We start from the raw sequence: 21,020 nt of genomic DNA, 5'->3' as shown, positions 1-21,020 counted from the left end.
TGAAAATGGCGTCAGCCGCATTATTTGAAAGGTGAAAGTTTCCTTTTTAATGGGGCATATGGGCTGGCAGCAAAGCAAGACTGCCTTTTCACTTTATTCCACATGTATATGTCAGAACACACTAGCACGCTCCCTTAGTGTGTCCCCTTGTTCCATCCTGCCCAATGTGTGCTTGGCAAGACGGTGCAGCCATCTTCTTGTTGCTGCAAAATGCAGTTTTGAGGCCATAGAGCTCACAGAAGCCAGCACAGCTATTTTGCTGTTTCTGCTGAAATACAGCTTTGTGATGTGGGGAAGCACAGCTGAGGTTGGGTCAATATATCCCACATTTCTAAATTCAAACTTTAGCACAATCTACATACAAGATTCAATACAGTGACGCTATTGGGGTACGAATATTATCGCTTGATGTTGATTGTAGCTGTACGATTTTAACACAGTATAACTTTAAGTAGGGGTGGTAGGGCTTTCTGGAGTGAAGAAATCGCTTCAGTCGCCACACTTACTATACTTGGTTGGTGCTGGTTGACGGCAGGCTACTGGCTCCTTGCTCCTCCTGCGGATACCTGCAGATACAATCTGGAGCCGTCTCTGTAGGAGCTGCCCTTTGCCTTGGGCCCTTCTCCGCAGGGCTGCACGGGCAGAGGGCTGCCCTAGGAGAGTCTGATTGGACCAAAGGTTTGACCAATTAGGGCAGGGCCGGAGGAACGGGGAACCAGGAAGCGGGTGTGGGGAGGGAGGGAGGAGCGCTGCAAGGGAGTCGGGTGGGCCTGGGGGGGGGGGGGTCATCAAAATTATAGATTCGGGGGCACAAAGCAAGGATCTCAACAGTAGTGGCACGGGCAGAGCTCAATACTCACTGAACACATGTACACATATATCTCTATACAGGGTTTTTCAAGGGAAATGTTGAGAACATTTCGGGAATACGGGAATAGGGGGTACATAGTGAATACAAGGGTTGTTTGAATAGAGCAAGTCCCTCATAGCTGGGATTTGTGTAGGCCACAGAAGCTTGGGGCCGCGAGGTAACCTTTGTGTGACATGGAGAATTAGTTGACCGGGTTCGAAGGATGGAGGACTGCAGCGAACTGCATTTGACCAGCTGTCATGGTATTAATTGGTAATATGCAGCCAGGACAAAATTACCTGCTCGTGGGCCATACATAGGCTTACGACTTGGTGCTGTTGTGGATAAGAGATGTAATCTTCCTGAGCACTTGGGAGCATGTTATTCAGCGACCAGGGAAGTCTGCCACATTGCAGGGTCACGTTGGGGCCTGTTAATAAAGCTGGTGCACGATAGGATGAAGGGCAGAGGTGGTAAATGGTTTATGGGTTTCAATTGGGTTCTCCAGAAGATGGAGGCCATGTCGGCTGAACTGGCAGTTGCAATAGATTAGCGTGAAACGAGAAATATCCGGGACGCCAGCAAGTCTGGGTAGATCAGATGTTTATTACTGCTCCTAAGGAAATGTTTATTTCTCGCCTCCCTCCTATTGAGGAAGCTTTCTTGTAAAAGCCATATGCATCACACCAGAGGTTAGAGGTCCCCAAACAGATGGTACTTTGGTTTGTTGTAGGTGAATAAGTAATCGTGTGAAGATGTCACGACCGACTATGGAAAGAGCCCAAAAGGGAGTTGTACTTGTAAATAGGAATGTATGTTGAAGGAGATGGTGTTTAGGAGAAAGTGTCCAATAAGAGCGTGGGAACAAAGGGCGGAAGGGGGGGGGTAGATTTCCCTGTGTAGGATTAGCTAATCCTATTTGGGGAAAGACTTTGTAACAAAATATGGGGGCGTGTATTAAGTGGTTTGAGGAGGTTCCGCTTAGGTTGTCTAGCCCCTTCTGGCCGTTTGTCTACAATAAACCACCTTTACTGACAAACGTGCACTATCATCTTGAGGGGTAGGCTTATTTTGGGTAGAGGGATCTGAGGTCCGGCTGACCGTATCCTGTGTCGCTGCTCTGTCCTTGCCATGGTATGAAGTCCCTTTCCTTTAAAAGCCATTCATGATGTGCATCGAAATGCCAAGGTGTGTGGTTAGATAACCTAATTTCCCCCCACCCCCTGCCCCATAGGCCATACCCAACAATACTTGCCCCACCAACCCAAGTTGAAGCTTCTGTCAACCCCAACAAAACTTGGTTGCCCCACCCCTCAATAGGGTCCCTGAGACTTGCAAGGGCGGGGGCCTCAGCGCTCTGTCCACTCCTCCCCGAACATGAAAATTGGGACACTTGTGTCGGTTACTTATTCAATGCTGTTCCCCAGTCACCCTTCACACCCGCTACCCACACCGACCCTCATGGGAGTCTGGTCTGTGCTGCCTGTTCTGTCCTGTACTTCTCCTGTTCCCCATCATCATCCTGCTGCTCTAATCTCTTCCCTGGGGGTTTCTCTATTCCTTTGTTTTTATTTTGTCCCTTCTGCATGTTGCAGCCGAATTGTTTCTACCCAGCCCCAATCCTCCGTAGGGCTCGTGAAGAATCGGACTCCCTGCGGGCCGCAAACACTAAGGGTTGCTGGATAGATTATGGCGTATTTTATTGTCTTTATCCCTCAGCTTCCTGCGCATTGCATCAAAGGATTGGCCACCTTTTTTGTACTGCTCTGGTGAAGTCTGTATATTGCGATTGTTGTCTTGTTATACTCCAGGGTGCCTTTCTTTCTCACTGCTTGTAGGATTTGTCTTGGCGGGGCTCCGGGCGGTGGTCTTTGCTCGGCACGCTCTATGCCCTTTCAGTGTAAAATAATGTTGGCAGCTCGCAAGGAGCCAGCCATTTTGATATCCAGTCTTACAAGAGTAATTCCATGGATGGACACTCTGTTTTCTCTCGTAGCCCACTCATACGTAATTTATTTCGCTCAACCTCCCTTCCACTTAGTCTACCATCTCCTCCATTAACTAATGCCTTTTTCTGGAGGGCCTGCATATATAGCTTCAGTGGGGGGTCACCAAATCTTTGACTGCCAAGATCCTCTCTTCTGCTTCTCCAGCGCGTGTGGACACTTTATGCAATTACTGTCTAAGGAGACGGACGCCTAGGCCTACCGCATCTATCTTTTGTTCCAACTAGGAAGACCAAAGGGGTAACCCAGCCTAAGCCCAAAGGTTATAGGCAACTATAACTCCAATTGCACACTATGGAGAGACATAACCTAAGAACGCCACCCATAAAAAGAGTAAAAGACTAGGTGAGAGGGGAAAAAGATTCCTCTTCACCTAGGGACAACAAAAAATAATTGCCAAGTCCAAGCAAAAGCGTCTGGGGTTGACACAGGTCAGGAAGATTTATCATAATTATGAACATCTTACCTAACACTCGCAAATTTCAAACCCTGATTTCTCTAGAAGATGCACTTTCACTTTCTTGGGTTTGGTAACTCTCTCTTTCTCTCTGCTGTGTTATGTTTAATTATTCGAATTTGGCATGGTCGCCAATACGCCCCAGTGTTCCCTTTGTCCTAGCGTGGTCTCACCGGTTCATTGTGGTGTTCTTTATTCCTCTTGCAGCCGGCTGGTAAACATCTTCGGGTGCTATCTTCCTCAAGACCATTCACTTGCTGTGTTACTGCTTCCCGCAGCTCCAGCTGGTCTCTTCTCTTGCGCACAAGTCTCCGGTAGGTGAACTGCTGCTTTCAACACTGCCGAACGCCCAGGAGTCCTGCACTGGCTTCTGGCATTCTCATTGTTTGTCGTCTTCTCTGCGCAGCCTTCTGCTTCTGAGCACCTGAGTCAGTTGGCTCCACCGACCACCTTCTAGCCCGCCGATCACACTGAGCAGTCCGCGCCCACCAGCAGTCACCCTCAGTTTCTCGTGTGCCTGATTTAAATATCTCAGGCACAGGTGTGTGATCACAGCAACTCAAGCACTGCCTGTGCTTGGTGATTCCCTTGCTGTGCATTTCTCTACTCCTCTTCCTCATCGCAGTGCTTTAGTGTTTATGGGAACAGTAGTGCCTTTTGGCAACTTGCATGAAAATGTTGGGTGAATGTCCAGAGTGGGTTTGATGGCAAGTCAGTCATGGAGGATTGGTATGTAGAGTTACGACAGATGATTTTAGCAGATTTACAAGGCAAGTCCGTGTTTGAGTTTGTCTGTAGGTTGTAACGGGAAGCATTCACTACTCTTCACGGAGGGAACAGGGGAGGAATTACAATAGGCTATTGTAGTGTTGTAAAGGGAGGTTTACCCTGCAAGCGAAAAGGAGCTACCATATCTCACCTGCTGATACCATCACCACACCCCAGAGGTTCTCTTCCCCCATGTGATCCACCCTCATGAAGCCGCCCCAGGGTTAGGAAGCGGCTGCAGTCCCTTGGCCCCATGGGAGGTCACCACTGGGAAATGAGTGATGTTCCATCAGATTCATCACCTTACTCACCTGGGTGCTTGTTGTGTTAAATTGGACTCTTCCTGAGCTTTCTGAGACACATTGAGGTGAACAACCCAAATGTGTTCTCCCAGGCCTAAGGACACCGGCCCTCTGGTCTACAAGCCTCCAGAGGGTCGTCTGCCTGACTCCCTGAACCACCTTTAAGTAAACATTTAACCTACCTGCAACATAGAAGAAACCTGCTATTTTGACAACTTTGAAAGTGTTCACCTTTCTTTGTTCTTCCACCCAGGGGCCCTCTTCACCCATTCTCCCAACTGGCTGTGAGACTCTTTGTACCAGATAGGGCTGGACCTGGTATAGGAAGCCTAAAAGTAATTACCAGTATCTGCGTTGCTCATTTTAAATCCTGAAGAGTCGACTTTAAGATGGAAATTGGCTTCATTTAATAGTTATTGCTTTGTATTTAATCATGGACTGCATGGAAGTTGCCCATGCTTCAGTTGGTTCTCTTCTAAGGTCTTCACATGGCTCAGTAAATTTGGCTGTGCCTAACCAGATCTTTTTGTTTTTTCAAACAGAAATTCTACTTATTACTGACTGGGATACCTGCGGCGGTATTGATAACATATATCAATGTCTTCATTGGTAAGTATTGTAACTTATTATCTGTGCAGTTGCCAAGTGTCATATGGAAAAGAATAGGGAAGATTTGCAACCTTTGGCCAAATGCTATAATTTGCAATATTGCATTTTAGAATTTGGCGTCAACACAAAGTGCTTATTTAGGGCTTATTGAAAGTAGACATCCCCAACATACTTCGTATTTCTTAACCCATGCAGAATGGTGTTATGAAAGATTGCCCTTTTTAGCCTCATTCTTTAAGCCCCCCCAATATATTTGTCGTTGCAGGGCACCCTGCCATCACATTTTGCTTTTTGGATATTAAAACTGTGTCCTACGGCTACCAGTTCAGGGTGTTTCTGGGCCACATTTCGTTCTACCCTTAGTGGGGTTTCTAGGCAGTGTGTTCCTGGCAGGCTGGTGGCAATAATAGCCTTATCTTTGTAATGGCCACCTTCGTTTTCTTACTGCGGATTAGCCTATTGTGCCATGTGTAGTAGCTAAAATGGCTTCTTTGTCAATTTAAGCACTCTTTGTTGGCTGCCTTCCTCCTGTTTTGTGGTCTGAATGGCTATCCCCTTTTTGCGGATCCTGGATAGAGCCTGCAAAGCTCTTGACCAATACCATGAGCAGCATTTGGCTGCCAAAACTTTGAATGCTGTCAGATAGGTGGACTTGGGTGCTTCCCCCCCCCCCCTCTTCTCCCTGTGTTACGTAAGATTTGCATAGAAATGGTAAATCTTCCTGACCTGTGTCAACCCCAGAACCTTTTGATTTTACTGGTGGAATATTTTTCCATATAGCTCTGCGAGTGGGAACCTTTTCCCACACTCGCAGAATCTTTTACTCTCTTTATTGGTCATTTTTTAGACTCTCCAAAGGTTCTTTGAAAAGTTATCCTCTTTGACAACTTTTTGGCAATAAGTGCCTATTGTTGCATGGTTGCCCTGGGGTCTCCCCTTCTCACTTTCTCTGGCTAACCTTGACCTTGAGAGAACTACAGGACAAACTTGCCTTTAATGGCTGGTAGCAGTGATACCTTTTATTAATTTGGTGCACCTTTATTGCGGGCTGTGTGCACAGCCCTGGTAAAGGCACCCATGGGTGCTCATTTTACCAAAATGGCCCATCTTTTTTTGCCATTTTAGTGTTCCTTGTCCTTTCTTGTTGCTTCCCCCGACATCCAGGGCTGGAAATTCTTTTGTGTGATATCTTCAGTGGGAGTCCTGTGGACTCCCAGCCCAGGCTCCAGAGTGTCTGTGAAGGCAGGAAGCGAGGGAGTAGTCCAAAACTCTGTAACCCTTTGTCTTCCAGCCCAAAGTGTGAGATTCCAGCTCAAACTGGAAGGCTGGCTACCTGGTGAGACCCGCTAGTCTCTGGAAGACCTGAGCCATCCCACGCCGTGCTGGGCCCTTGTGGGGCTGCAATACCCCAATACCCTGGGCCCGCAAGCGATTGTGCAATGTAGTCTTCCGAATTCCAACTCCCTCTGAAACTTCATGGGATGCTGGATCACCAGAGGCACGATTCCAGTCTGAAAGTCCCCTCACAGGAGTGGCTAAAGACCCTACTTGTCTTGTTTGTCAAGTTCTAGCCATCTCATGCATCTGGGCCCTGTGTTTAGCGCAATACAAATAAATTCAAATAATGTGCTGTACCTTGGAAACGACGAGAATCCGACCGGCGATATTATGTCTTCTGTGCTCCTGAAAAGGCGCAAAATCCAGAGCCGCATCCAGTCGCGACAAACCTTGCCTAGAGCCTTACCCCGTTGATCCGTGCTGCAAAAGTCCTTCCAACGTCCAGCCCTCTTGAGAAAGGAATTCAATGACCAGGTTTTTGGCTGCAGATCCTGAAGACCTCCTGCTGCAAAATCTTCTTCTGTGCTTGAGGTACTGTGCTGGCTTGGGTATTTACTTTCCTGTATAGTTTTGGGATGTTTTCTGTTCTTGGGAGGCCTCTCGTCCATTTCACCCAGGCCCACTACTGGAATCCTCCTAGGGTGTCTTCAGTGAAACCCCTGGACCCTCAACTAACTCTAAGGTAATGTACTTACTTGTTCTTACAGTCTTCCCTAGGAATTCTGGCCTTTGCTACTTAAGAACCTATCCTGACCTGCTTGTTGGACACTAGACCCTAGTGAATCCCCCCAAAACCCCCTTCTACCACTGAGAATAAGGGAAAGACTTCTAAGGATTGGGCCTTTTGCCTAGAAAAGAGACTACGTGTTTAAAAGTTACTTTCTTTCAAAAGAAGTTGGTTGATAACGAACTAACTCTGAGAGTGAATGTTAGGCAAGGTTGTATGCTCTACCCTTTGGGTGCACTACAACAGCCCTGACCTGGCAATAGGAACCCAACCTTTGGTATAAGTCTGTACTACAAAGGTTGGTAGCGTGTTGAGCATCCAGGCTTATCTCAAGAGGGGTCAATCTGTGCTATAGGGGAGTTGCACAGAGATTTACAGTGACAGGTATTCAAATAAACACTTACACACACAAGGTTTTTTGAATAAACAATTATTAATGTATTAGTTAGAATAAGCCTTCTTCAGAAGGGAGCAATATAAAAGCAACACACAAATACACTTCAAAACTACGCATTCCTAGTTTCTAAATCAGTAAAGACCCTTTTGGGTTGGCCCCATAGTCACAACCTACACCCTCAGGTGACTTCAATAGCTAGGGTGCTGGGGACATAATATCTTACTGTAGCATTTAGAACATTCTTAGGAAGTGGTCAAAGGAAAAGGGTATTAGAACAAACAGGAGAGCACAAATATTCTTAAGCAGGCAAATACTTTTGGATCCCCTAAGCAGAGTCATTCAGTGAAACAGGTTAAGCCAAAGTCAATGGGCAAAAGTCTATATGAGCTGAAGCATTTCTGGTAGGTAAGTAGAAAAGTCTTTGCACAGTGTTTTTAGAAGTCTTTGAAGAAAAGGGCCACATGCTGTTTAGACTTGTGAGTAGTAGAAGAGGCTTGCAACTCTACATTAACAGGTAAGTTTGCTCAGACTTTACAGTAACTTTAGAATGAAGAAAAAGTGCAGCATATGACTCCTGTTCCTGTGCAGATATCACTGTTTCCTGGGTCTCAATCGTGGGGACAAAAGGAAGGACGTCGGGACTCCTGCAATGCAACAGTCACCGCTCGCAATCTTCAAACAAGTGGCACTTTGGTGTTTCAGCTCCTTGCGACTACCGCAAATAGCAACACCAGCTGTCGAGATGGACTTTCCTTGCTTCTGGGGTCCCGCACTCTGTTTAGGGGGCTTAGGCTCGGTCAGTCCTGCTTCCTGGGTGTCCGGAGGATCTTCCTGGAGCTCTTGGCCAACTTAAAAGCAGCACACACAATCTGGTGTTCGGTTTCCAGAAGCAACTCTGTGGAAATTCAGCCAGCTCTGAGAAGATGTCCAGGTGGCTTACTTTGTAGTTTATTGGTCCCACCAACTAAAGGTGATTTCTCCCTTTAGTTGGTGGGACCAGTCGTCCTTGCAGGGGCTTCTGTCGATTGGAGTTTCAGCACAGCAGCAGGGCTTCACCGGTCAAACCAACGGTCCAGGAGTTGCAGCAGGCGTCGGTTCCTTGGTCCAGTGGTAGACTCTGCCTTCCAAGCCAAAAGCCTTGCCTTTTATTCAGGTTTCTCCCTTCATTCCAGCCTAGCTGTCAGTCACCCAGCAGGGTGGCTGTCCTTGCTGGACAGTCAGCCGGCCAATCACCACAGAGTGCATTTGCATCTCCTAGGAGACTAAGCACAGAGTTTCGGAGTTTCGGACACCTGCCTCACTTCCTGCCCCCGCCAGACAACCTGGAGCCAGAGGCAGGCATCACCCGTGAATCCTGCCAAAGGCAAAGCGAACAAAGGGACCAAACCTGGTTTGGCGTGCAGAGTAAATCTCAAGAAGGACCTTTGCACAAAGAAATGGTGAAAAAAGATCGGGCCATTTTGACAAAAATTGCACCGTTGGGTGCTTTACTGCAGCTGCGAAAGCACACCAAGGTAGTTAAAAGTAAACCACTGCCACCAGCCATTCAGTGAGGAAAGGGAGACAAAGGGAATACTAAGTAACCCCTCCAGCACCCTATTGTAAGATGGTGTGTGCTGGGTCTAGAAAGTTACACATGTAAGTAAAGTCAATTTCACTTTACTGCTCTGGGAAACAGTAGTTTAATCCCAGAGAAGGTATTTAAACCTTTGGGAAATCTGGAAGACTTCCCTGTGCCACTGCACTGAAGGTGCTTTGTGACACAATGTAAAATATGATGCCTATGGAGTTTGTCAGGCTCCATAACCAAAAGAAACAAAGTCCAGAAATCACATTAAAAAACACATGAGAGAGTGGACAAAAGGGTCATAGTTTGGAAAAAAAATCAAGTCCTCAAAATCCAGCAAAGTTGTTGGGGGTCTCTTAGGTGGAGGGAATTGGCACATTTCTGAGAATTCTCCCTAACAGTGAACAGTTACAAAGGTTATTACTTACCTTAGTAATGTTCTGCCATTCTGAAAAGTATATGTAACTTCTTTCTTTCCTTAAACTGTTTCACCATTCTAATAAAGTAGATGTAAGTTTATTTTACTCACCTGTAAATTGGCTGTGCTGCTTTCCCAAAAGTAATGTTGTTCTTTCTTTCAGAGAATAGGTGTATACGTTTCCCAGCTGGGCCTTGCTTCCACTGACTTGCTGTTAACCTGTCCAGTATAAGTCTGCATTAGGTTTTACCTACCTAGAATAACTGAGTCATTCATCAAGTGTAACACTGGGTTTTGTTTTCCCTGGTCTGTTTTCGATGGACACAAAAACAGTCAGATTTATACCTACCTTGAAGTTGCTGATGGCTCTTTTAAAAAATGTGTAGGTTTTACTTACCTTGAGGTAGCGGTTTGCCATCCTAAACTAAGTTACAAGAGTTATTGCTGATCGCAATCTGTCTTTTACTGATCTCAAAAGCACCTGTAATAGAATAATACATCCTTAGGTTTTACTTGCCTAGTATAACTATGGGTTATCACAAAATAAGTTATAAGTGTTTACTGTACCTAGAAGAAGTGTTCGACTATTCACAAAACGTATATTGTCCAGTTGATATTACTATGTGATTACTTGCTGAGAGTTATGGTACAACTGGTAGGGTCTACTACCCTGGTATTACTGAAAATAATCTAAAAAGTAACTATTGGTTTTATTTCCCTAGAACTCCTGTTAGGTGATCCAAATTAGGTTATATGCTTTGGTCTGTGTACCTTCAAGCATAGTGTTGTTTTTCTATCATGTGTTTATATGATCTGTGATGGTACTTATTTCCCCCAAGATTTATCTGGGCCTACTTGTATTTAAGTAAACCATTTATTTTTACAATACATAGTGTTTCTTTGGACCATTTGTATTACAATTTCTTTGTACTGAATCTACAGCCCTCTCTCCCTCCTAAAATACGCCTGGCTACTCTGTCTACGCTAACCTGAATTTAGGTGGTACAGCCTTATACTAAGAGTGGAGTCTTGCACTGCCTCAGTTGAATGGTTTTACTAAGCCCTACTTCAGAAAAACTGTCGTAACGGGGCATGTCGTTGCCAATGATCAGATATTGCAGGAAGAGGCAGTGTAGAGGAGGTCCCAAATAAAGCCTGCACGCCCATCGCCCGTTTTGAAGTACCAGACACATTTGCACCAAAATTTGTGACCTATGATGAGCAAATAAACCAGCAGAGAGCTGCAGTAGGGCTCTGCCCAGTGCCTATCAGAAGAACGCCACCTGTTGAAGTACTGATACCTAGAAAACCATGGACTGTAAGGTATCCATTGAGAAAACTCTACCAACAAATAAGACGAAAGGAAGATAGCCTAAACACTGTCCCGGAAGAAACTCAAGAGGCCTTAATGGAAGACGAATGGTGACGTCACGAGGGCCCGGACTAACGTGCAGAACCAAAAAATGACATAGAGACGAAACGCCATGAATAAGGATATCTTGAACCTAGAAGGTGAGACGATGTTGAAATACAAAGAAACTAAAGCTGTAAAGCAGGATGAGGTCATTCAACCAGCTAACGTCTATACATATGCTTGAAACCGCAAGAAAGCTAAGAAAACAGTGCGGCTTGCTATGCTTAGTAGAAGATGGACCACGGCAAGCGCCACCCATACATATATAATGTGCTTCGTTGAGGTAGATAAATGCGAGTCCACTTCACACAAAAGCAGAAACAACTCTGGTTGCTAGAGGTCAAACAGGACAGGATTCAAATTCCAGCTAAAAACGAGAATATGGCTGAATCAAAACTCAGCAAAGGCAACGTGCTCCAGGAAAGAACCAAGGGCAGACCAGTAGAAGGTGCGAACAGTAGGTTCGCGGAATCGAAACTTAAGAACAGAATAGCCTATCTCAGGAAGGCCGAGATAAGGAGGCGTAGGCAGATGGCAAGCTGAATAAGAACTAAATGCACAAATTGAGGGAAACTAGGCAGATTCACGGGGTGAGGACATGACCATCCGAGCAAGAAGAGGCACGGGTCCACACCTACGCCTGGCTGTCACCCAGACAGATATCATAACTTTTCCTGACAAGAAGATAGTTTCGAGGCCAACCACAGCCAAATAATTGACACATAGCCACTAAAGTGATGACTGATTGAAGGGAGGCGGGGTGAATTGTAGGGCACCCTGCACCTGGCTGACCATTCTGCGTGCTGCTAAGTAATGTGGAGATTTATGCATGGTGTTGAAGCCCATCACAATGGACCAAATAATCTAGGGTCCTATAGATAGTAGAACCAATGGGACGTTGTACTTTTAGTGACGACTACAAGAGTAATGTTAGAAGGAAGTGCTTAGATGCCCACCCGATAGTGTTTATCCAATCCTCTCACTCCGTTACCATATACAGATATAGTACCTATAGTAAAGTTACCTTTTCCTAACCAATAGACTTGCATGTTAACTTTTGAGTGTTACATGTCAATGATGACGTGTTTTTGGGTGTAAATGTTACTGTTTGTATGAAGTTCGAGGGAGTTGAAGTGAGACAGACTGCGAGAAAGACTATCGCATCACTGTTGATTTCCATGTTTCCCCGGTTTTTGTACTTGTCATTAAATGGACTCCCCTTTGCCAAACCATTGAGTTGTCCTTATTGATTGGTGTTGAAGTACTATAACTGCACCCACATCCATCTCAAAGGTGAAGCTATCTCGTCTTAAAGTACGGTAGAGCAAACCCCGACTCTATGGGCCGGCCGGGGGTCTCCCCAGTACAGCAGCGAAGAGAGGAAGTGGGTAGAAACATGCACTGTTGATTTTTTTTTTTTTATTTAGTTAATTTTATTTGTTCTGGTCTTGTAATGTGCCATATTTTACACTGGGTGCTTTAGAGTGCAAAGAGATGGGCTGGGAAGATGGGTTGAGCAAGAGGAGCACACCACAGAAAGCATAATGGAAAAAGTAAGCAATGATTCAGGCAATTAAAATTGCTTTGCAAAACCACAGATTCTAGAAGACCTTCCGGAAAAGGATTGTTTTTTTGTTTCGAAAATGTAAGGTGGTTAGATTCCAAGCTCGAGTCTGGGAGATGTTCATTTCACAAATCATAGCTTGCAACTGCCAGTATTCTTTTTCCAAGTCTTTTTAGATTGTTGTTAGCCGGTATCGGTCTATTCAAAGTACTAGATGCCAATTTGCTGAGGACTATTTGTTTTGCGGCCCGGATGTTTTGGTGGCGGTGCTCAACTTCGCCACAAGGGCGGCAGCCAACAAATAAAGCATGATCCTCTCATGGTGCTGGGGTTTATGTAAGGGTGTATGGCTGCTGCAGGGTGCTGGCATGTCTCTGGCGGATCCAGCCATCAATATGCAGCCTTCAGAGCTCTTGTGCAATGTAATGGACTGGGAGCATGCCACCAGTAATGTTCAGTCCTTGCAGTTGCAAATTGTCTAAAGCCCTCAGTAGTTGCTGCCAGTAGCTTTATTGGGATCCTCTTGCAGGTTGTATGGCAGCAAGCCTTAGTCTGGAATTTGGGTAGGCAACTTTGTGCCCATCTGTATTCTCTCCTCTAAAAGGGGACATGTTTTGGGTAATACAAGCGATGAATAAAATGGTGCTAAACTGAAAATCTAACGTCATTTATCCTACAGGTTGGCAGTTGCCAGGACTTTCTTTTTTTTTCTCAAGTGTTATAGTTGAATAGCATAATTACATAACATCTTCAGAATACAATTCTAAAATAATCAAATAACTTTCATACAAGTCCTAGACATAGAAAATTAATATACAAGACATAAAAAATTAATATACAATTCAGATCATACAATACAGGTTCAACAGTCGACATTTCCTAGACATTTCGCAATGTTGACCACAGCCCACATAAGGAGCTCGTAAGAGCTACTATTGAAACTAAGACGCAGTAAGCCCAGAACGCATCCATGTTGATATTTTGAATATTATGTATACATTTGTTAAATTATCTTACACAAGATGACTTTAAAAAAGGATATTGAGTGAACAAATGCTGCATAGTCTGCAATGCTGATCATGAATAGCAAAGTTGACACAACCGTTCAGAACGTGCTAGCCCCAATCTAGGACCTATTATGAAGGATGGTATTAATTCAGTCGTAATAGCAGATTAAATCTTCCCAATTTACCATATGGGATCATAATAAGATAGCGTTGAGGTTGTTTTGTGTTTCGGCCAGAGTAGATTTTGTAGATGTGATATATTGGCAAGGCAATGTGATCACATAATGGGGCTTTCTTTTTAAAAGTTTTATAAGTTTACAAGTTTTATCCCCTGGTTAAATCAAAATGCAGATCAATCTTTGCATGAAATTTACTGCGAGCGAGAGCAAAATCCTGTAATGCCTTAGTTTTCGGAGAATTAGTCCCAAAAAGTTCCCCACATAATCTGGTTTTACAGACAGAGCAACAATGTCATATATAGGTACTCCCCTTTATTTCCCAACATGGTTTTAGTAAGATGGTTTCTAATTCAATTTGAGAGAGCCTGGATAGGGCAGCATGGAGGCAGACCCAATGCAGTTTTCCAGAGCTTCCCCGTCAACCCGATCCAGCCAATCAAATTTGGATATCTGGAAAGTTTCCAGACTATACAGTATGCCCGGAACAATACATGAATTAATTGATGTACTTATATTTTTGCCAACAATCATCACCTTGGTTTTGTAATGGTTTTATCTTGAGACTATTTGTCCCTGCATAATCGGAAGAGTTAAGGGAATGTTGTAGGCCTACAGTAGTTTGATCCATCAGAACTACTTTGTCTTCATAACATAGCTGTGGGATCGGTATCTGGCCTATTTCTGGGGGGAAATTAGGTGCCTTTCTTGGGGTATCATGCAGGTCAGCAGTGAATACGTTGGAGATACAGGACCGGTGTGCAACCTTGCTTAAGGCCCTTGTTGGTTGCTATGGGGTTAGATGATCTACCATCCTTGTCAAGTTTAACTTGTGGTCCCTTTTGTACAGCTGCATGATCATATATAACGACTCCTGCGGCATACCACAATGATGCAGCTTACTCCACAGCAGATTGTGATTCAGTGTCAAATGCTTCTGTGAAATCTACAAACAAATGTACTGGGCCACCTAACACAGCCTCCATTAGTTGTTGAAGAATTAAGATATTGTTGGTTGTGCCATACCCTGGTCTAAAGCTCAGCTAAAACTTGTATAATAGGTGTTTTTTCCTCGTTTCAATTTCTTAAATCGCCTAACAGTAAGTTAGCAAAGATTTTCCCTGGTGTATCCGTCAGGATATGATATTTAGCTGGACTAGATGGAGAATCTTTTTTGTCTACCGGTAAAATGTATGCAGACTTTCAAGAAGATGGAAACTTTCATGTCGCTTGCTATTGTTTCAAATGGAACTTGCAGCATTGATGCCCAACATTCTGGCTGCATTTTTAGGACCGTCAGTGCCCAAAGCCCTTGAGGACTTAGTTGTTTTGGTTCATCATTTGATCATAATGTTCATTAAATGCCATTGCACTTAGTTCCCCGAGATTCCTTCTCATCAAATCCTTTTAGTCCTAATGAAACTGCTCGGGGCCTGGCTTGCAGCAGCATGTATAATGGACTTGTTTCATGTAGTATACCTAGTTGTGTCAGATTTCTATTGTTCCTTACAATACGGCTCCCTTATGAGTTTGCGTGTACTCCCTGCATTTTATCTGCTATTTAATTTGATTCCTAGTGTCAATGTGGCGTGGTCGCTTAGGTGAGTAAATTCAAAAAGAAAAAAGTGCCCTTTGTCACTAATGCATCACAAATCGATACAATCGATAGTGCTAGATTTTATGAATACTGTTTGTATTGTTAATTTACTGCAGAGACTATAATCGCTTCTTAGACCAATAGTCAATTCTTCTAGCCTACGTATATTCTTTGCTCCTAATAACAGACCCCAACTGGATCTTCCTTTATTGGAATATATAGTATGGTGTATAGTATGGAAGCCACTTGGCGATATATTATCAGATGTCCCCTTTTCCTGCAATAGTAGAAGGTCCTACTTATCTAAAATCTTCCATTTGCCTAGTATAATGACTGACCCATAGCATTCCATGACGGGATGTGGCTATCTGAGGAAGCAATGCTGGGAATGCTGCTTGGAATGCCACCTGTAGTATTTAGGGTTCTTTAAGGTATGCAGGGACCAGTCAGGAGGCAGGTAGTTACAAATAGAAGTTGGCTTTATTTGTTACAGGGTACAGCTATGAAGAGGGAGTAGGAGCTACAGGGATGTGCATCTTTCTTCATGTAATCTCCCATCCTGAATCCCTAACTGCTATTCATGGAATCCTGAACCCAGCAGGGTTCCATGCTACCTCCTACCATTCTACTGCCTGCATCAGTACACTTGATGCAGAGCAGCTACATCCAAACACAAGATGCTACACCCCCCTTGCCCCACCTCGTACTAGCCACACCCACGTTGAGTATATTTTTTTCAGACTGAATTTTTCTAGTCTCCTTCAGAGTATCTACTGTCACATTTTGACCTTGGAAACTACAAGTTACTACAACTTTGTAAATCGTGTGTCTTAAAGACTATTGCATTTCCACTCCACTTATGGACTCATTCTAGGAAATAGCCCATTCTCAATAGATTTGGAAGAAAATCTATTATCCAATCCAGTTTGTTGTGAATAACAATGAACTATGGTACCATTGTTAGTTTTCCTAAAGTCCTACCTTTTTGAATTTATAAAACTATACCGATCTCTGAAAAGGTCAAGGGCACTACCCTCCTTGCAACCCTCTCTGGTCTTGCCGTCTTTCTCCTCGTATTAAACTGCCATCTTGGAACTGCTGCTTCCTTGTATGATTTGCCTTGCTCAGTGTGCTTTCGTGCTCCGAAGTGTGATGGAAGCCAGGTGTGTGTAATTATCAGTAATTGCCCGACACTGACCATTGTGTTGGGACATGTCGGGTATACAGCTTGGGTGTTAGTCTGTTTTCTAAGTGAGCTGTCTGTGAGAAAGTGTTTGTGTTGGAGATGGGGGTTTCAGGGGGAGGGGGGGGGGTTGAGTTATCCTACCTGGTTGGATGGGGAAAAGGTGTTACACGGAAGGGGATATTGCGTCTCACAATCTGGCGTCCCACTCCCTGAAGACCAGGTGATCCTCCCGCTCTGGTCCACCCCCAGGAACTGGATCCCAAAGCGATGGCAGTGTCCTGGCCATCTGGAGGGCAGATCCCCAGGGACTAGCGGGTGAGACGTCTTCTGGTTTCTCAGAGTAAGAGCTCTGACAATTTTAGAAATGCAATCTGCAGTTCAGGATAAGCAAAACCCAATGGTACACTTTTAGAATGGCAACTACTATTCAAGGTGAACAAACCCTGTTGGTAAGCTTTTACACTTATGCAGTTACATAAGTGTAAAAGCTTACCAACAGGGTTTGTTCACCTTGAATAGTTTCCATTCTAAAAGTGTACCATTTATTTCTAGTAGAATGAAACAATTTCAAGGTGAGTAAATAACAGATTATACTTTTCAGAGTGGCAACAGGCAACTTCAAGTTAATTACGAACTTTAGAACACTTTGCAACGTATCCTATTTTAGGAATCAAAGTTGCACACTAACACATTTACAAGTAAGTACTTCACTTGTGCTCTTTTCAAGGCAGAGAGCCACTTATAGGTGTTTCCCTCTTCTAGGGCATAGGTTCTCAGAGACAGAAGAGGGTCCCTAGTGGTCTAGGAGCCAACAGTAGGCACGTCAGGAGGAGTCTCAGATGCAGGAAAGTGAGTTCCAGCGGATTTCTCCTTCAACAAGTACTTACAGATTTCAAAGTTAGTAGAATGTGTTCAGGGACCTCAGTGAAACACCCTAGAATGTGTTCCAGGGTTGGGACTGGGCGAACGGTATGGGCCGAACTCTCAAACACCTGAATCTCACACACACACACACACACACTCACACTCACACTCACACTCACACTCACACAAGATTTGAGGTATTATCCAAGCCAACGCTACCTGAGAAGAGTAACTTGCAGACTGACGCCTTCATGATGCAACAGGACAGGACCAGGTCCCTGGATTCTTGGTTGTGACAAAAGAGCAGACATTGGATGAGAACTTGCAGCAGCGGTAAACAGGAAAGGATCCCAACAATGGATTCTTCAATGCTTCTCACGGTTCTGTGGATTTGGAGCCCTTTTACAGGTACCAGGTGAAGAACGGATGTCGCCAGTTGGATTCCGTTCGCTAATCTGGTCCTGCACTCTGGTGAGGGGACTTCATGGATTCGAATCGTGTCTCTGGCGGTCCAGCAGGAGTACACCAAGTGTCTGCAAAAATCTGACTTCGGAAGCCCATGCACTGCCCTCTGGCCTGAGGTCCCCTGGTATTGGAGTTTTGCAGCTCAGCAAGATCGCAGCACTTTGAGGGATGGATTGTTTTACAGGTCTTAAGACTAGTGGGTCTCACCAGCCTAAAGGTTGGAGCCGTCTTCTTCGGGACTCCTAGGTCGGATGGAAGAAATTGTAGGGAAGCAGATATACATGTCGCTCATGGAGCTCCCTCTGTCATATTGGAAGAGCAGCAAGAAAGCGCTGTGCAGAACACCTGGTATCGTCCCAATACTGCATTGAAGTTATGAAAGACGTGCGCTCAGACGGCTGTATCGAATGTACCCTCGAAGTGAAGTGGTAGAAGGAAGTCTGCAGACACCACTGAACATAGAACTATAAGTGAAGTCTGACTAGAGTAAAATGACGTCATGAAGAGAAGACCCGATGGCGAACTGAAACGATATGCAAATACTTAGAATAAAGGTATGACTGAAGTAACAAAGTAACCGAATATGTAAATGTGAAGAAATCATATGCAGAAAGTAAGAAAGAAGAGATGCAGTAGGTGTGTGTGTATGTATATATGTGTGTGTGTATATATATATATGTGTATATATATATATATATATATATATATATATATATATATATATATATATATATATATATATATATTATGAGACGTATAGAAGCTTGCTACAGTAGAAAGTATCACACGGGTAAAGCAGCCATGTTGAGAAAATGGACATTGGTTTTGTATAATAGTAAGTTAAAAACTCCAAGGAGAAGAGACCAAGGCTGCAGAGCTGACGGGCACTGAAATACGAATTCATGCAAGAACAAAGAATATTTGTTTGGCCAAGAATCACGGATGCTGCCGAAAGAAGCAACTGCAATGTACAGAAGTAGTTGAAGAGTATAAGTCATGTACGTTGGCCATATTTCTTAGATTAGGCAAAGGAGTAAACCTTGGCGAGTGCCATGTATTGGACAATTAAAGATGCAGCAAGCATATGCAAGACAGAGCAACCAAGTCTCCAGAGCCAAGAAGAGGAATAGCACCCAGTATAATTGAGCAAATAGCATTAAATAGAAAGACAGAATGGACAAATCATGGTCTCTTCACACGTGTTGCAAAACAAGAAAAAGAGGTCTATTCGTAACGCTCCAGACAAAGATAGCAAAGTGAAGAGAACAGTCAGTGAGGTCAACTACAATGAAGAGGCCTTGGCTAAGGGCCTAACTGGAGAGGATGGTAGGCTAATTGCCTGAGTGGGCACTTGTCTGACGTTGTTCTCCACACCTGGGTTTCATTTTGCCGGCTTGCTGCGAACGAGCCAAATGTCCAAGGTTTGAAGAGTGCCAATCAAACAGGATGGCCTATGTAATGGTATACCATATGCTATTGCAAAAGCTAATACGTTGCTTTTATTATACTATTATCTGCATTATTCGTAGTTGGAGGTAGTGCCAGGCGTGCCCACTTGATAAGGGGCAGCTAGTAATGTTACTAACACCTAAATAAGCTATAGGTATGTGTTCCCCTAACCAATCCCTGTTAGGGAGAATTCTCTGTTTAGGCTGAATTTCCTAACCTAGTGAGTACCCCAGCAGCTTTGCTGGATTTCTGGAGTTTGTTTTTTTCATCCTGCCAAGAGTGAGACTCTTTCCTCCCACTCTTGGACATGATTTGTGGTAGATTTCTTTGAATGTCAATGTGTTTGATGGGCTATGGGGTCTTTTACTCCATAGAGCCTCATGTGTTTTGCTATGTGTGTTACACAGCACCCTCCATGCCGTAACACTGGGGTGTTCTAGGTGACCCCCACCATAGACTCCATACCCTGGGGCTGACTACTGTCTCCCCGGGCATGTAAAGTCACCATTGGCTTTACTAGACCTAAATTTACTAACAGAACCGGTACAAACCATCCTATTGTGGACGTACTGGTAGGGGTACTTCGATTACCCCTGGGTCTGTTATTCGAGGGGGCACTGTCCCGTCTCCCTTCGTCGAGTTTTGGCTGGTGGCAGTGGAAACTACTTTTTATATTCGACCCCCGAATATATTCCTATGGGATCCTTCCCATTGTTGGAGGCTAATATTTTTTCACATTGGTCTCTAACATACCACCGGTTTATTTATCTTAAATAAATCCACCAGTTGGTATTTTCTGCCAGAACTCGGTTTTTAAAATGGCATCTGTTCGCCTCTGTAACTCCGAACCAAAGGTTGAGCCCTTTGTTCCACTTTTGGCGGGCTTCTACACAGAAGCCCTCCAGAGTGGTGCCATTCTGTCTGGGTAGCACAGGGGGTGTGGGAGGGGGTTTAGGCACCCTGGACTGAGTTGCCTTGCCAACTCAAGTCGCACTCTGGTGTGATTGGCCCAAGTGGTGAGCCGGCCCGCTCACCACTTAGCATGTTTGAGTGACAGCTAGGCTGAATGAATGGGGGTTTTCTGCATAAAAGCAGGGCTTTTGGGACCGGGACTTCAGACGTCGCCACAGGACCTAAAAATCCGACGAGGGTAAAGCTGAGCCGACCTGCAACGACGACACCTCCGGTGGAGCCCTGCTGAACCGACTCACCACTTCCCAACGACAGAGGAGATCTCCCTGCTGGAGAGTCTTCTTCCCTTGACTGGTGGGAACAACCGGTCCCTTGCTTTTTCTTCGCTTCCAGGACGTAGTGGCTGAATTGCCCGTGCTGAGCACCCCGGCAACCGGATAGCCACTAACCACTGTACCGCGACCAAAAGGTGGTGCCTTGTGACGGAGCACTCCGCGGCTGGTCTCTTCCCTGGTGGTGCAACGATCTTCGCTTTCCTCGACGACGAGAGCATCTCTTCTTCTGGCAAAGTCCCGACTTGCATCCACCACCAGCAATAACTGCCCCCGCCGGAGCTGTCTCTTCACTTTCAAGGTACCATGTCCGCCTGGCTTCCCTTGTGACGGTTAGCGTGAGGTGTCTTAAATCCTTACCTTCCCACTGGGTCGCCTCCAGACCTTCTTAACTTTTGTTCTAAACTGGTCCAACCTTTCTGTGACATTTTGCTACAAAGACTTGAAGTGGATTTCCACTGTGATACTTTTGGGACCTACCGCCTTGCCTCTCTCCGAGTGGGCCTGGCCTCTGAACTTTGTGATCTACAGTAGACCCTGCCTTGCTTGTCTTGCATTTGCTTCGTAAAAGTGTTGGTACCGAGTTGGTTTCATACACTGCCTTTTTCTCTCCAG

General features: G+C 44.8%; 1 protein-coding gene across 1 annotated transcript in view; it reads left to right on the top strand.

Annotated features, from left to right (window-relative positions):
• NDUFB5 (NADH:ubiquinone oxidoreductase subunit B5) overlaps nt 1–21,020 on the top strand; it is a 140,204-nt gene that overhangs the window by 75,085 nt on the left and 44,099 nt on the right. Inside the window, exon 3 of the mRNA XM_069618678.1 lies at nt 4,926–4,992. Coding sequence (XP_069474779.1) covers nt 4,926–4,992 — 67 coding nt within the window. The remainder of the gene's footprint in view (nt 1–4,925; nt 4,993–21,020) is intronic.

This window comes from Ambystoma mexicanum, chromosome 10 (assembly GCF_040938575.1).
Source record: "Ambystoma mexicanum isolate Mex_15411 chromosome 10, UKY_AmexF1_1, whole genome shotgun sequence".
Lineage (NCBI taxonomy): Eukaryota > Metazoa > Chordata > Amphibia > Caudata > Ambystomatidae > Ambystoma > Ambystoma mexicanum.
Note: the sequence above shows the minus strand (reverse complement) of the source record. Positions and strands in the feature narration are given on the sequence as shown.